Below are 15665 nucleotides of genomic sequence, written 5' to 3' on the forward strand. Positions count from 1 at the left end.
CATTGGGTAGGGAGTGATACCAAAGGCTATGGAGTGATACCAAGCATAGTAACAGTGATATAACAACCGCTTGAAGCACCTTTTAGCCATTGTCCTTTGCCTATTCAATGAACCTCAGAGGTAGGTCATTACCATCCCCATCTAACGATGGGAAACTGAAGCAGAGAGGCTAAGTAGTAACTGGTCTAAGGCCACACGGTAAGAGGTGAAGCTAGGAGTCAATCCCACAAGTTAGGCTCAATAGACCACTCTCTGAACCACTTCATCCTATTCGATTGGAGAATATACCTCTGGGTACATAAGTGGGGATTCAGGAGTGAAATATGGCCACAAGTGGGGAGGAAATAGAGGGGGAGAGAAGACAGGATCCCATAAATGTAGCCTGGCCTCAACTGTTACTTGGGTGTATGGCCTCTGACCTCTGAAACAATGAGGCTAGGGATACACAGGACACAGAAGGGAGTGACACACATCACTGAACTCTCTGATAAAATCAGAGAGTTCAGTGGAGAAAGCACACAGGCTCTGATTAGGCCTGGGTTGAATCCTGGCCTTGCCACTTACTGGTTTTGTGGCCTTTAGTCTGTTTCCTTGTCTGTAAAATGAAGATTACAGTTCCTATATTACAGAACTGAGGAATTTTTTTAAAGGATAAATATAAAGGGTGCCCCATAAACACAGGACTCAATAAGCACTTGCTGTCATTGTGAGGCTCTGGTTACTAATGGATCCGATGCTGTGTGACTTCACTTTGGGGAATATTAAAAACTAGTGATCGAAGAAGTTGCCAATGTCACTCCCCGAGACAGAAACGCAGACTTGGAGAGGAGAAAAACAACTACGGTATTCCTGTTCACGGAAAAGCCACATTCACACTATGCAGCCCCGTGTTATCACAGCGTTAGAACCAGGAGAGCCTGCATCCTGCTCCCAGGCCGAGAAAAAGCATCGCCTGCTCCGAGATGACCTGCGGTGACAGACAGCGGGCCACGTGAAACTCTTTTCAAAGCCCTTTAAAAAGTGAACCGAGAGGTTAAATAAACGCCCCTTGTGATGGAGAAGGAGTTTTTTCTCGGAAGCTGCAGGCGCAAGGCCGTCTGTACCTTATACAGTCTGTAGTAGTGGACGGCGACGTCGTCCAGCCGGACGGCCTCTTTGATGTATTTAAGATGAGCCTCGGAAGCGGTCAGTGCAAACTGATCTTTGTGCATGTTTGGAATGTGCTTCAGGATGTAGTCCTTCCCTCTCTTGGCAACAACCTGTTGGAATACAACGGGCATGCAATGCAACATTTGTCGAGGGGTGTACACACCCTCACCCGTAAGTGACAGAAGGACAAGGACCTAAACAAACCATATAAACTGGCTAACATCCACTAGAACATTCCCACGTTCACTCTGTCTTCACCATCGTTATAGTACGAGGCTGAATCAGCTAATACTCAAAGTGACAAAGTCAATTTAGCTGCAGTATTGAATATCTGAGAAGAAAAATCACAAGAAATGGGAAAAGTATGTTCTCTTGGCTTTAAACTCACCAGGAACCAAAAAAAAAAAAAAAAATCAAACCAAAGACAACACCATGCAAACTTGCAAAATTTTGTACACATCATTCCTTATACTTGCAAAATTACTGGTACCATGAAATACATCTCCTGTCAGCACATCTTCAGGTTCTGGATCCTACTTAACTCTTCCAAAATCACAGCCACAGCGTGGGAGACTCTAAATGTTAATCCAAAAAAAGGCAGGGGACTGCGAGAAATTCTCTGAAACGTGTGGTTTTTGCATAAGAGGCTGATATGAACAGTCTATTGGATACTTATGAGAAAACAATTTATTTCATACATTCATTGTAATTGACTGTGGCTTATATTTTCATCAGACAATAGCCTGAGCTTTTAGGTGTCAAAAGTACTCAGTATCCAGCAGCTGCAGGCTCAGAGAAAGGTGTCGATTGTTAAAGGTCCTACCTGATTTCATAAGGATTATCAGATGTGGAATTACACAAAGGAAACTAGAGTGATGTTTAAAATCATCAGAATAAAAAAAATTAGAGAATTTTTAGTTTAAAAATGTTTTATAGATACTGACATTTTTTGTTTCTATTGAATTAAGCACGATAAATTATTGGCCAATTTTCAAGTTTTACTGAGAACTCAAATTACAGATTTTTCTTTCTAGATGCCTTTTACATGAAGGTCATCTACATCAGTATTTGTCAGCCTTGTTCAGGTCAGAGAACCATAGAAAATAGTATTTGTAAGGGTACTGAAGCAGTGACTTTGGTGACCCCAAGGGTTGAGGACACTGGTACCCGGGCACTCCGGAGGCCACGGCACATGGATGGGAAGCTCTGATGTAAGTGACCAAGGCTCAGTGAGCACCTGATGACAACTAGGGAATGTAAAAGCAGGCTAATTTTGGCCCAACAGACATTGCTATGTAAGAGCTTGACACCTTTTGTGGGTTTCTCTTCCAACAACTGAAGCACTGTCACTCAACTGTCAGTCGGTCAACAAAAACTTATATTGAGCACCTTAATGTGAAGTGCCGAGGAAACAGAAAAGGGTAAATTTATGTCTGTCCTTAGTTTCATACCAAGAAACACTAAGGTTACTGGGGTTGGGCCCAAAAGATAAAGTTATTTGAAAATAAGATGTAAAACACACCCATCCAGGGTCTCGTTGAGCACAGAGGAGGGGCGCTGGCACCTGGTCCGTCTGCCCGGAGGAAGCGACCCCTGAGCGGAGTGTTGGAAGGAGTTAGGTGAAGCGGGGAGAGGGGCTGCACAGGCTAAAAGAATTGGAGGGAGAAAGGCCAGAGTAGGAGCCACCACAGGTGTGGAGACACGGGTATCACTGGACGATGCTACCGCATAAAATTCAAGGTGAGGACAGTCAGAAAGGAATCTGGAAAGGGGGGGGGGGCAGGGGCCAGGTCCTGCAAAGCTCCTCAGGCGTGCTTGGGAGCCGGCTGCACTGCAGGTGACAGGGGAGCCCCGGGGCTTCCCTCCGAAGCCAAAGCAAGCCTCCACAGCAGGCTGTTGAGTGCTCACAGAGCTGGAAGCTGGGAGGCGGGGGAACAATGGTCGGGAGGGGACGCAATAGACAGACATGTAGGAAGTGAACAAAAATACAAGAGAATTTTAGTTCTTACGCTGGGTGATGGGTTATCGGCTGTTTAGGGAAGAGGACGTTCTGATTGACTGGGTGGGACGGGGAGAAGGAAGGGTGGTCAGGGAGGGAGTGCTGTGTGACTCCCAAGTTTCTGGGTGACGGGGTGGACGGCAGTGCTGCCAGCCGAGATTAGGAACACGGAGGCAGGAATAACAGAACTGAGGTGGCGGGAGGAAGATGAGTTTGACTCAGCACATTCTGAATTTGAGATGCCTCTGGGTGAACAGCTATCTCACGGACTCAGGGGAGAGGTGGTTGTTAAAAGCATTCAGTTGGATGAAATCTCCCGTGATGGGGAGGGGTGATGTGTCAAGGGCAGGGGAGAAATTCAGGGAGTGAAAGTGTTCACTGGATTTGGCCACTTAAAGGTCACTGGTGACCTGAGGGACAGCCCATGAGTGGGGCGGTGGGGAGAGCAGGCAGATGGAGGTGGGTGGAGGAGTATACGTGGGAAGCAAAGAAGCTAGAAAATCAAATAGACATCGCTTTTTCAAGAAGTGTTACTGAGAAGGGAGAAGGGAAGGCAGGAGAGGCAGCATTCCTTTCCCTCCCTCCCTCCCTCCCTCCCTCCCTCCCTCCCTCCCTTCCTTCCTTCCTTCTTTCCTAGGATGGGGTGCAAACCAAGCCTGTCCTGTATGTTCTGTCTGAAGAGCAGAGGGTAAAGGTAAGAGAAAGAAGTTACAGCAGAGACCTGGAGGAAGGGCAGGGACAGAACAGACAGGCTGGGGTAGAGAAAGTACAGTTGAATGGTTCATGCTGGAATAACCTAAATTTCCTCGCTGAAGTAAGGAGATGGCGGTCAGAGCAAGGAGTTTACTTACACACAGGGACAAGGGGCCTCCGACTTACATGATGGCTCGACTTACGATTTCTTGACTATGGTGTGAAAGCAATATGCTTTCAGCAGAGACTGAACTTCGAATTTTGAATGATTCCCGCCCCCTAGCTAGCGATCTGCAGTTCAGTCTTCTCTCGTGATGCTGGATAGTGGTGGTGAGCCACAGGGTCACAGGGGCAAACAATGGACACTCTGTGTCCACTGTGTCACCAGCATTTTTTCTTTTTTGCTTTAGTTCAAGGCTTCAAGCACGCTCCAGGCTGTGTTCAGGCCTGGGGACCCAAGCAACCATTCTGTTTCCCACTTTCAGTAGAGTAGTCAAAAAATCCTGAGATATTCGACACTTCATCAAAAAACAGGCTCTGTGTTGGATGATTCCGCCTCACGGAAGGCCAGTGTAAGCGTTCTGAGCACACTTTAAGGTGGGCCAGGCTACGCTATGATATTCGGTAAGTTAGGTGTATTGAAACATCTTGACTTAACAATATTTTCACCTTACAATGGGGTTGACTGGGAAGAAGAAAAGCTTTCCCAAATTAAGAGTAAATAAGATCAAGGCCAAGGAAACACCAAAAGCAGGCTGGCAATCTCCATGTTCCAGCATGTTTAGAATGGAGAGCAGTCTTCTTCCGCGTTAACTATAAGCCAGCTGCGTCTATGAAGACAGCACGCGGATCACACTCTTAAGTGTCAGACTTCTATTTTGCGCATCATGAAGGGTTTCACCGGCCACAAAACATCTGGGTTCCCGTTGCTTGAAGCAGCGCGCACAGCCGCACAATGACATAGAAGCATGCTCTCTAGAGAAAACACTTTAGAATTTGAAAACAGTGCCTACCCAAGATGGGAAGTAAGCCTCCGGATCGAAGTATTTTCCTTGGTGCTTATCCCTTTTGAAGTTCCCAAGGTCAGCCTGCAGGGCAAAGGCTGCCAGCAGGAAATAGGCCTCCTCGCGGAGCACACACTGAGAATGAAGCACTTGTTTTTTCAGGTGCCAGTAATAATAGAATCTTGCTGCTCTGTCACTAGGAAAATACAAGAAAACACATTTTGATGGTACAATCCAATGGCATGTAAACAGAACCCAAATCCTGCTACCCATTTGCTGACAAGGGCTCTTCTGTTTCGGCTCCCTGCTCTCCCCCTCTCCTTCCCCACTCACTGAAAAAAGGGGAGGTTGTAGGAACACCTGATCGCTCGAGGCCTAACTGAATTCGAAGTCAGAGTACCCTGGCTGCAAAAATCACATTCCCTAAGACCTGTAACATTCGATTCATTCAGAGACTGGAAAAACGGTCGGAACCCTTCCACTCTAATACGGTAAGTATTTCATTAAACGAGTATGACAATAGAAGCCTAGGTATTGGTTGTAATAAAATAATTTTGTTACAATAATGCTGTGCACGTAATATAAATAAGGACAAATCCGAGGGGACAACCCAACCCTGGCTTTAATGTTTTGCTATTCTTTTTTTGTTTTTCTGCTTGATCACATCACCAATACTCTAAGGCCCTTTTAAAGATGTTTGTTTATGAGACTGTCTAGAAAAAAAATTTCACTACAAAAGGTATGATTTCTTTTTCCTCTTTCAGAATGAATGAACTGAAAAATGCTTCCCTTAAATCTTGTTAAAAAAAATGATTATTAAGTGGGTGTTACTTTATGGGTGTGTTTTAATAGGCACATGTTATGACAACCATGATACTCCTCAAAAATGGAAATACTAGCAGTGCACTCATTGCAATCCACTGAGGTCAGAAATAAATATAGTCCCCATTAAACATGTTGAGCAAGAAGTGCTGACTGGGAAAAACATGGTCTAGCTCCAGAAGATGTCACAGGCACATAGAGCGCCTCTGTGATCAAAGTAGAAATGCAAGAGGACACGTAGGTGTATAGTTAATGTGCTTATTTGCCTCTTTATTATTGTAGGTTGAATGTTTTTAGCTGAGATTCATAGTTCATTAGCTGATGATAATGAAAACATATGGGCTTATTTTTACCAAGATCATGTTTAAGTATCAAGAGTTTAAAAATAAAGCATTTGACAGAAACAAACAAAAGAGAATAAAAATAAAGCATTTATATAATTTTTTCCCCCTTGGCACAGAGTACTTTTCAGAGCACTTCTTTTTATAATGCTGATCACACAGTGTTTGGACTAGTTCATCCCAGGGGGAAAGGGCAGAAGTATTGGGATAAATTAAACATTCACTAGCCCCAGGCGGTTAATGCCATACTTAGTCGGTAAAATGCATTCCATACTCAGTAGGTAAATTGAGTAAAAACTTTATATAAATCGAGAATAACTAAAAACTTTCTCAGTCTTAAAAAAAATTCTGTATAGACTAATATATTTTACTGTGTAATGTGCCTATGGCGATGATATAAATATTAAGAGCGAATTTCACATGTAAATCACTAGCCAAATGTTTCTGTTGTCTGTTACATGGGGTTTCTCAAAGTTTAATAGGAAATAAGTAAAACTCAGAGTTCCCATTTCTAGTATTTTCTATCAGCCAACAAGATCATCTCTGAAAGTTTCCAGCACTGACTCCTCCTAAGCAAAGGGTAAACTTGCTTTTAAAACAGTGAACTCTGAGTTTGTATCATGGCCATAGTACTGTTCATGCAGCTACGTCCAGACAAAGAATCAATTACCTGCCCTTGCCAAACCGCATCTAACATTCTCACAGGATGACTCCACTGGGCATAATCTTAGCTTTAAAGGTACTTCCAAGAACAGAAGCAAGACCCCCACCGTGAAAAGAAAACCAGGCTGTAAACGCCATGCGTTTTTATAGGAGAGTTCTTGCTGCTGCCCCACTCCCCACCCCTCTCAACGAAAAGGAATATAATCCTTTCATCAATTTCTCTACTCTTCACAAAAGTGCGAGTTCCTTCTTGAATGAAGTATCTTTTTGGTGACTTATTTGTTATTGAAAATGTGGAATGCAGCCCTAGCTGGTTTGGCTCAGTGGATAGAGCGTTGGCCTGCAGACCGATGGGTCCCAGGTTTGATTCCAGTCAAGGGCACATGTTTGGGTTGGGGGCTCGGTCCTATGTGCAGGAGGAAGCCAATCAATGATTCCCTCTTATCATTGATGCTTCTATCTCTCTCTTCTCCCTTCCTCTCTGAAATAAATAAAACTATATTAAAAAGAAAAGAAAAGAAAATGTGGAGTACAGAGAATGTGAGTCAGCTGTATTGCTAACATTTTCATCAAATAGCCTAACATAGTCATTCACTTACTTAACAAGTATTTATTGAGTGTATACTGTACTTTTATTGTAGGGCCTGAGGGTACATGCACATGCAAAAAGATTTAAAAAATAATAATAAAATCCCTTGCCCTAGCCAATTTGGCTCAATGGATAGAGCGTCGGGCAGGCCTGAGGACTGAAGGGTTGCAGGTTTGATTCTGGTCAAGGACATGTACCTCAGTTGCAGGCTCAATCCCCAGCCCCGATTGGGGTGCATGTGGGAGGCAACCAACTGATGTGTCTCTTTCACATTCATGTTCTCTCTCTCTGTCTCTCCCCCTTCCTTCCATTCTCTCTAAAAATCAATGGAAAAATATCCTCAGGTGAGGATTAACAAAAAAATAAAATTAAAAGAAAACCTAGGAGACAGCCTGGCTTGTGTGGCTCAGTGATTGAGCATCAACATATGAACCAGGGGTCACGGTTCAATTCCAGGTCAGGGCACATGCCCGGGTTGCGGGCTCAATACCCAGTAGGGGGTGTGCAGGAAGCAGCTGATCAATGATTCTCTCTCATCATTGATATTTCTGTCTCTCTCTCCCTCTTCCTTCATCTCAGAAATCAATTAAATATATATATTCCTGCTCTTACAGAATTTATAGTCTAGCAGTGGAGACAGACAAACACGAGTACTTGATTTGGTCATTGGTACTTTCGCTGGTTTGTTTGTGTGGGAAGATGAGTGCCATGGGAAAGACAGGTTCAGACTCTCTCCCTGTCCTCATACCTGATCAGTTTGCCGTTTTCCACATAGTACTGCACTCGGAAGTGGATAATCATAGGAGGTCCAAACTGGTCAATACCCTAAAACAGAGTCACATAAAAATCAAGCTATTTTCAGTTGCTTCAACAGTGGATTTCAAAAGTAATCACTTACCACTATTTACAAGCTACGTTTTAAACACTGAAAGGTTTTATCTACTCGTGGTGAGTGTGGCCTTGCGGCGGGCAGACAGTTGTCCCATATGGATACCAGATTCATGCACAACCGGGAAGTCATAAAGCATCATTACTGTATCTGATACTCATTCACTGTAATGCCAATGACAACAGAAGGGGAGATAAAAATAAATGCCAGTGGAAATTTCTAGCTGAGCTCCAGCTCCTTTCTCAGCTCTGTCCCCTGTGGTGACCATTTGCTCCTCATTACAAATGTTCTCTTGTTCCTCTGACATTCCACATACCAAATTCTAATATGCTGTTTGTTTATTTAGACATTCGTGCTCCTTACTTTGTAGTAAGCTTTGAAGTGGCCTTCCAGTTTATTCCAAGAATTCTTAAATACAAATTGGAGGCTCTAGTATCAGACACTGGGGATTTACTCCTGACTTAGGAGGCTGATCCTGAAAACACGAGGTAAATCCCCGTGAGTGCTCCCCCGTGTAAATAAAAGCACCAGCACAATAAAGTAACAAAGTATCAAATGTAAGGATAGTAAAAGTAAAGTAAACTATTTAGAACAACAGTTTGGACAACTCACACAGCCACAAGAGAGAACATGTACTTTTCCATACTTTCCGTTTCAATGCCTTATCCCATGATTATTGAAAAGGTATTATCCAGGATTACTTAAACAGATATTCCAAATCTAGTTGTATGCTATAAGCTATTCATGCTTCATTAAGGTGACATTTTAGAACTTTGAAAATGCATTTCCCTTTCCCATTCTCGACTGTATAAAATGTTGTTGACAATATTTTTAATGTAGAATGGCTAAAATAAACCTTTTAAGAAATCAAAATAATTTTGCTCATAAATGTAATCTCACCCAAGAGAATTCGTATTGTCGTACCTTGCTGGCCTCTTTCTTCCATTCTTTTGGACAATACTTATAAAGCTTCTGTGACAGCTCCATATACACATGCTCATTATCTGCACATTAAAAAGAGGAGACAAGGTGACAAAAATGTTTAATTTTTTTTAAAAGAAAAGAATACACGAAGAAACAGGTTTTTCAAAGAAAGCCTCAAGATTTATGAATGTACTCTGAATTTACATACTACCAAGAAAATGCAACAAGATACTAAGACATAAGTCCTGTGGGCTAGACAACAATGAGGGCCTTTATGAATTATTTTGCTTTTTGTAATACCGCACACATACTATTAATATAGTTTCCTACTTGTACTTAGTTGCGAGGGTCAATACGGCTTACAGTCTAACTTCCAACACTGGACGTTACTTGGTTTTACCAAAACATGCTTTCTTTTAGCTCTCAGAAGACTCTTCTCACATGGGCACGATAATGAAACAGTGCAGAAACACCATCCTCACTGCTGTGTAAGACATCAGATAACGCTGATAATAATCACACATTTTCAAGTGGGGGGCCTGACCCGGGCTTCATGAAGAGCAATCCTCGAGTATTCTCCCCGTTCAACACAGCTTGACAAAACGATGAACCATTACTCACACTGCCTTTGGGACTGGTCTTGTGGGAAGAGGAGAAGAATCTTATGCAAAACAAGAATGAATGCCAAAAGATTTCTTCAAGACGAACAGAAAATGAGACTGTTAAAAACCCATGTCAAAGCGATCTAAACATGTGAAAACAAGCTAATAAAAAATATAGAAGTTTTTCAGACTTCTCAAAGAGATTCTTTTAAGAGAGATTTATTTCACAAGAAAAGCCTTCAGCATTCCTATCTTGTACAAAAGTTTTTAATCTTTTTTTTTTTCCTTAAAAGCTTATTTCTTTTTCTCTAATCCTCACAAAGGGGGCGGGCTCGTGGGAAGCTCCACTTAAAAATGTCCTCCTTCTGAAAAGGAAGTGTATTTCTGGCCCACTCCTTGGATGGCATACGTGACCACACTGTCACTCCTGGCTGAATGCTGGGGTTCGACTGGGAAAGTGCCAGAAGAGAACAGGATGGGGGAAGCCACTCTTTGTCTGTAACTGGCAATATTAAACCAACCAATGTGAATGACAGGGAGAGGAAGAGGTCCCAGGGAAAGAAAGATGTTTCTTAACTCATCAGACTGATTAACACCGTCGCTCATCTCGCCCGGCGTTACCGATTAAACACGAAACGGACAAGATCAGACAGCCTTCCCGTCGGACCTGCTTTGTTTGGCTTGAGTTCCCGTCTGAAGAAGCAGCCCAATGAGTAGAACCGAGACTGCTCACCATCCAGCACATGCACAGTTTTCAAATGCCACTGCCCCTGCCATCTGACAGTCTGACCAGAGCTGCATTCTTTAAGAATTCTCAAGCACACACCAGTCCTGCAAAGCAGGTGGCACAGTAGTTTCCATTCAACATGTGAGAAAACTGAAACTGGGGAAGTCAAGCGACAACTTTAAAGCCACATAGTTAGCAAGTTGCAGAACCAGAATTAGAACCAGGTCATCAGATTCCTGTTCTAGCGTTCTTTCGCCATGTTACAATCTCTCTTTTAAAAAGAACACCTTAAAGTCCCTTCTTCTGAATCCGAAGGAAGGTGTAAACTGGTTTTATTAGACTGACTTGTTCAACAACAAAGATCAACAGTCTGCTTATGTAGTAAGAAGAACGAACCTCAGTACAGAGGAAACATGAAGTTATTCAGGACCCACAGGGCGCCTTATTTCCTCCCAGACCCCGTCTTGAAAGAATGACTGAGGTATGTACTAACGCTGGGATGGAGCTGAGCGTTTGTGTTTTTATTGCTTTAACTACCATAGGAAGAAAGTGAAGAGCAAACGGTTGATTCGTGGGTTCCTGACATGTTCCCTGCTCTGGCCTCTTGATCATGACACACTTTCCAATCTGACAGATCTAAGCGTTTTATGGTACTAACCGTTTTCTCAAGATATCATAAGCCTTTACATTTAACCAATCCCTGTAGCAAAAAATAATTCATATCCAAGTGTAAATATAACAACATTTCACAAAAAATTCTCCTTGAAAAACTGAACAAAGATATGAAAGGTTTTTGGTATTTAGAAGATTAAATTAGAGGGATTTTTTTTAAAAAAATTATTTTAGAGAAAGAAAGGAAGAGAGAGAAGACCTCAGTGTAAGAGAGAAACACTGATCGGTTCTGACTGAAGCTCAAACCAATTGAGCCACACCAGACAGGGCCTAGAGAAATTTAAATTACTATTTGAAAGAAGAAAGCTTATAAGGAATGGCCACAGGGAAACCCTGGGACCTTAACTCTAATAGCTAAGATGGTAGGGTTGGGAAGCCCCTTCTTCGACCATCTTCTCCACATAAAGTATACAGAGGAAACTGATCCCATATCTCAAAGTTGTAGATTCTGACTGGAGAAAAGAGAAGGGGTAAGGAGGAACAAACAGGAAATAAGAGTAAATTAACAGGGCACTTTGTTATACAGTCAACAGCAAGTGAACCTGAATAGAGGAAAGTCAGTTTTATTGTGTCTACATTTCTTTTCATGCCAAAAATTCTAAAACAAATTAAATTACTAAAATAGCCAAGCTAATTTCCTATTAGCTCCAGCTGCTCCCTCTGTGCAGGGAAACAAAAATCAAGCTTGGTTCATTAAAACATAAAAGAGCAAACACATAAAATCCAGACTCCTAAAGAGGAAAGAATTTTTAAGTTCAAACTACAATAAATACATGATCTAACATTCGAAATCTTGTAAAAAATACACAAGACTTCAGTTTAAAAAATGAATACTAGACTAAAAATGATGATCAGTTTACAGGTATTTTTGGAATCACAATTTCATAACATATGCCCCAACTTAAGTGACAGGTATAAAATGTCATTTCCTTTGGCATAGTTGGCTGAATCCATCAGAGATGCGGATAAGACTTACTCTGTATAACACTGAGTCCAAAGAGGTGACAGTCCTTTAGCCTGAGTAGGTCACACACCTGGACCAGCAACTGGTGACACAGAATTTTAACCTACAGGGGGGAAAAATACAACTTGAGATAATAATTCAACCAAGTCCACATAGTGAGCCACAACTGGGCAATTTAATGCATCCTTAAACCAGTGATGGCGAACCTTTTGAGCTCGGCGTGTCAGCATTTTGAAAAACCCTAACTTAACTCTGGTGCCGTGTCACATATAGAAATTTTTTGATATTTGCAACCATAGTAAAACAAAGATTTATATTTTTGATATTTATTTTATATTTAAATGCCATTTAACAAAGAAAAATCAACCAAAAAAATGAGTTCGTTTGTCACCTCTGACACGTGTGTCATAGGTTCGCCATCACTGCCCTAGTCCAGAAGGTCATCCAGAAGGATGTTCAGCCTAATTAGCATATTATGCTTTTATTATTATAGATATATACAAAATCAACCACTTTAATCTATGGCTGAGTTTCAATAATGATCCAAATACAGATTTTTACACATGGTAATAAAGTCCCAATGCAATCTGTAGAAAACTCATAAATCTTATGATACTTGGGCAAGGCCTTAGTCTAAACCCATTATGGTATGTGCTAAATATTTCGGAAGGAAACCAAAACAGCCTACTCAGATTATCAAATTTGGCAAGTGTAAGGAAAGTTTTCCTCATGACGGCCTAAGCAAAATACTCATATATTGTACAATACATGAATGCCTAGCTCTTATTTATCTTAATTAATCATTTTATTGTCTTATACTTTTAGGTACCTAAACCAGGTTCCCTTTCTGAATTCTAGTATAAAACAAACATCATAAAACCACATTAATTTGAAACCCTGGGAGTAAATTATTCTGAAAAGTCACATGTTGAATGATAAAACAGTCCTTAAAAGATATAGTTTTAAGGCTTCTCAAATATTTAATGAAGTGTTTTGGGAGACAGAAACTGTGCTGAGTATACCTTGTTGAATTCAGAATGACAAAAGTTCATTAGAGTTGGAATTGACTTTAAGAGACCCAATTGGTCAACTGCTTCATTTTATAGAAATAAAAAAATAAGATCCAGAAAGCTTAAGGTCAAGTGACAAAGGCAGCAATTCACAACTTTGCTAATTTGTGTACTGTAATATGATTATTCTATCTAATAAAGAGGGAATATGCTAATTGACCCTCACACCATCGCAAAGATGGCAGTGCCCACAGCCACTAAGGAGGGAATATGCTAATTGACTGCCACGTCCTCAAAGATGGTGGTGTCCACAGCCACAAGATGGCAGCGCCCAGTCCCCTCAGCGCCCCCAGCCACCCAGATCTAGCACAAGGCACAGGCAAGCCTTGGATGGCAGCTGCCCAGCCACCCAGGGCTGCCCGAGGCTCAGGTAACCAGGGCCGGCCAAGACTTGTGCTGCCGGCAGTGGCAGCAGCAGAGGTGTGATGGGGCGTCGCCTTCCCCTGATCACTGGGTCGCCTCTCGCCCCTCAGGGCTCCCGGACTGTGAGGGGGGGCAGGCCGGGCTGAGGGGAGCCCCCCACCCCCATCCAGTGCATGAATTTTCATGCACTGGGCCTCTAGTACGTATATATTAAAGTATGTGCAACGTGACAGTTTATCATTTCAGCTCTATCTATTATGGGTGGCATTTCACTTCTTGTTTGTACTATAACTTGCAAATTCTGTTTTCAATGATAATATGACAATTATAGTTTTAATTACTATAAATTCGAAATTAGTTCATTCTGAATGAACGACTTTTTATCATTACCTTAATATGTAACTCATATTCGGAGAATAAAAAGATGCTGAAACTCCTTGATAACTGACAGCCAAACAGTTCAGAATAGTGAAAATGACAAATGGAGTGAGAAAAATAGGCTTGCTACTCTTTTCCACATCCATCACTAGCTGGCAACTCATCTACAGCACCTTATCCACTGGAAAGCACAAAAGGTCTTTATGTTAAGGCCAGAGACAAATTCAGGGGCTTAGGAAAGGTGTCCTATTTATACTCAGGACATACAGTAGGCTCTCCGTAAATATTTGATGAATGAAAGCCAGGAGTCTGATTTCCCTGTGCGCTCCTTTTGATCTGTCCCACGACTCCAGACTCCTCTCTGACCACCGAGTAGACAGACCATGTAGTAAATGGGAAAATGTGCAAATGCAAACCCGCCAACACCACTGGGAGAACACATGTACCACCAGGAAACCATCATCCTCTTCATTCATTAAAAGGACTTCGGATTTTGGGTTCTATAGCACCAAAATTCCCCTTTACAAATACGCTTCAATAAGCAGACTGGTAGAGGGAAAAGTATCAGATGTTACATAAAACTGAACTATATACTACAAATTTGAGACTTAGAATGCAATACATAGGGGACTTTAATACACCACTGACATCACTGGATAAGTCCTCTAGACAAACAATCAGCAAAGAAACAGCAATCCTAAATGACTCACTAGATCAGATGGACTTAATAGACATCTTCAGAACACTTCACCCCAAAGCCACGGAATATACATTCCACTCTGATGCTCATGGGACATTTTCAAAAATAGACCACATATTGAGTCACAAGCAAAGTCTCCCCAAATTCAAGAAGACTGAAATCATAAAAAGCATCTTCTCAGACCACAATGGCATAATATTAGAAATAAACTACAATAAAAACAACCCCAAATACTCAAACACTTGGAAGCTGAATAGCATGTTATTAAATATTGATTGGGTTAACAATGAGATCAAAGAAGAAATCAAAAACATCTTGGAAACTAATGACAATGAAAACACAACAATCCAAAACCTATGGGACACAATGAAAGCAGTCCTGAGAGGGAAGTTTATAGCTCTACAGGCCTATCTCAAAAAACTAGAAAAAATGGTAGTAAATCATCTACTCTACAACTCAAAGAATTAGAAAGACAGCAACAAGAAAACCCCAGAGTGAGCAGAAGGAAGGAGATAATAAAGATTAGAGCAGAAATAAATGACATAGAGACCAAAAAACAATACAGAAAATCAATGAAACCAAGAGCTGGTTCTTTGAAAGGATAAACAAGATTGACAAACCTCTAGCCAGACTCACCAAGAAGCAAAGAGAGAGGACCCAAATAAACAAAATCAGAAACGATAGAGGCGAAATAACAACAGACCCCACAGAAATACAAATGATTGTTAAAAAATACTATGGACAGCTCTACTCCAACAAACTAGACAACCTGGAGGAAATGGACAAATTCCTAGAAAAATACAACACTCCAAAACTCAATCAGGAAGAACCTAAAAGTCTCAATAGGCCAATAACTATGGAAGACATTGAAGCAGTCATCAAAAAGCTTCCATCAAACAAAAGCCCAGGACCAGACGGCTTCACAGGGGAGTTTTACCAAACATTCAAGGAAGAACTAAAACCTATCCTCCTCAGACTACTACAAAAAATTCAAGAGGAAGGAACACTTCCAAGCTCATTCTATGAAGCCAGCATCACCCTAATACCAAAACCAGGTAAAGACAACACAATGAAAGAGAATTACAGGCCAATATCCCTCATGAACATAGATGCCAA

General features: G+C 41.6%; 1 protein-coding gene across 14 annotated transcripts in view; it reads right to left on the reverse strand.

Moving 5' to 3' along the window:
• Positions 1-15665, reverse strand: part of FRMD6 (FERM domain containing 6) — an 84652-nt gene that overhangs the window by 19084 nt on the left and 49903 nt on the right. For 5 of the 14 annotated variants that reach the window (XM_059696195.1, XM_059696235.1, XM_059696186.1 and 2 more), the window contains exons 3-7: positions 12051-12141; positions 9050-9153; positions 8009-8085; positions 4855-5041; positions 1104-1259 (exon numbers count right to left, since the gene is read on the reverse strand). In XM_059696195.1, the coding sequence (XP_059552178.1) occupies positions 1104-1259; positions 4855-5041; positions 8009-8085; positions 9050-9153; positions 12051-12141 (615 nt within the window). Of the gene's footprint in view, positions 1-1103; positions 1260-4854; positions 5042-8008; positions 8086-9049; positions 9154-9994; positions 10013-12050; positions 12142-15665 lie in introns of those variants that run through there. The other 9 variants (XM_059696244.1, XM_059696224.1, XM_059696252.1 and 6 more) reach the window with 8 other exon arrangements.

This window comes from Myotis daubentonii, chromosome 1, assembly GCF_963259705.1.
Source record: "Myotis daubentonii chromosome 1, mMyoDau2.1, whole genome shotgun sequence".
NCBI classification, from domain to species: Eukaryota; Metazoa; Chordata; class Mammalia; order Chiroptera; family Vespertilionidae; genus Myotis; species Myotis daubentonii.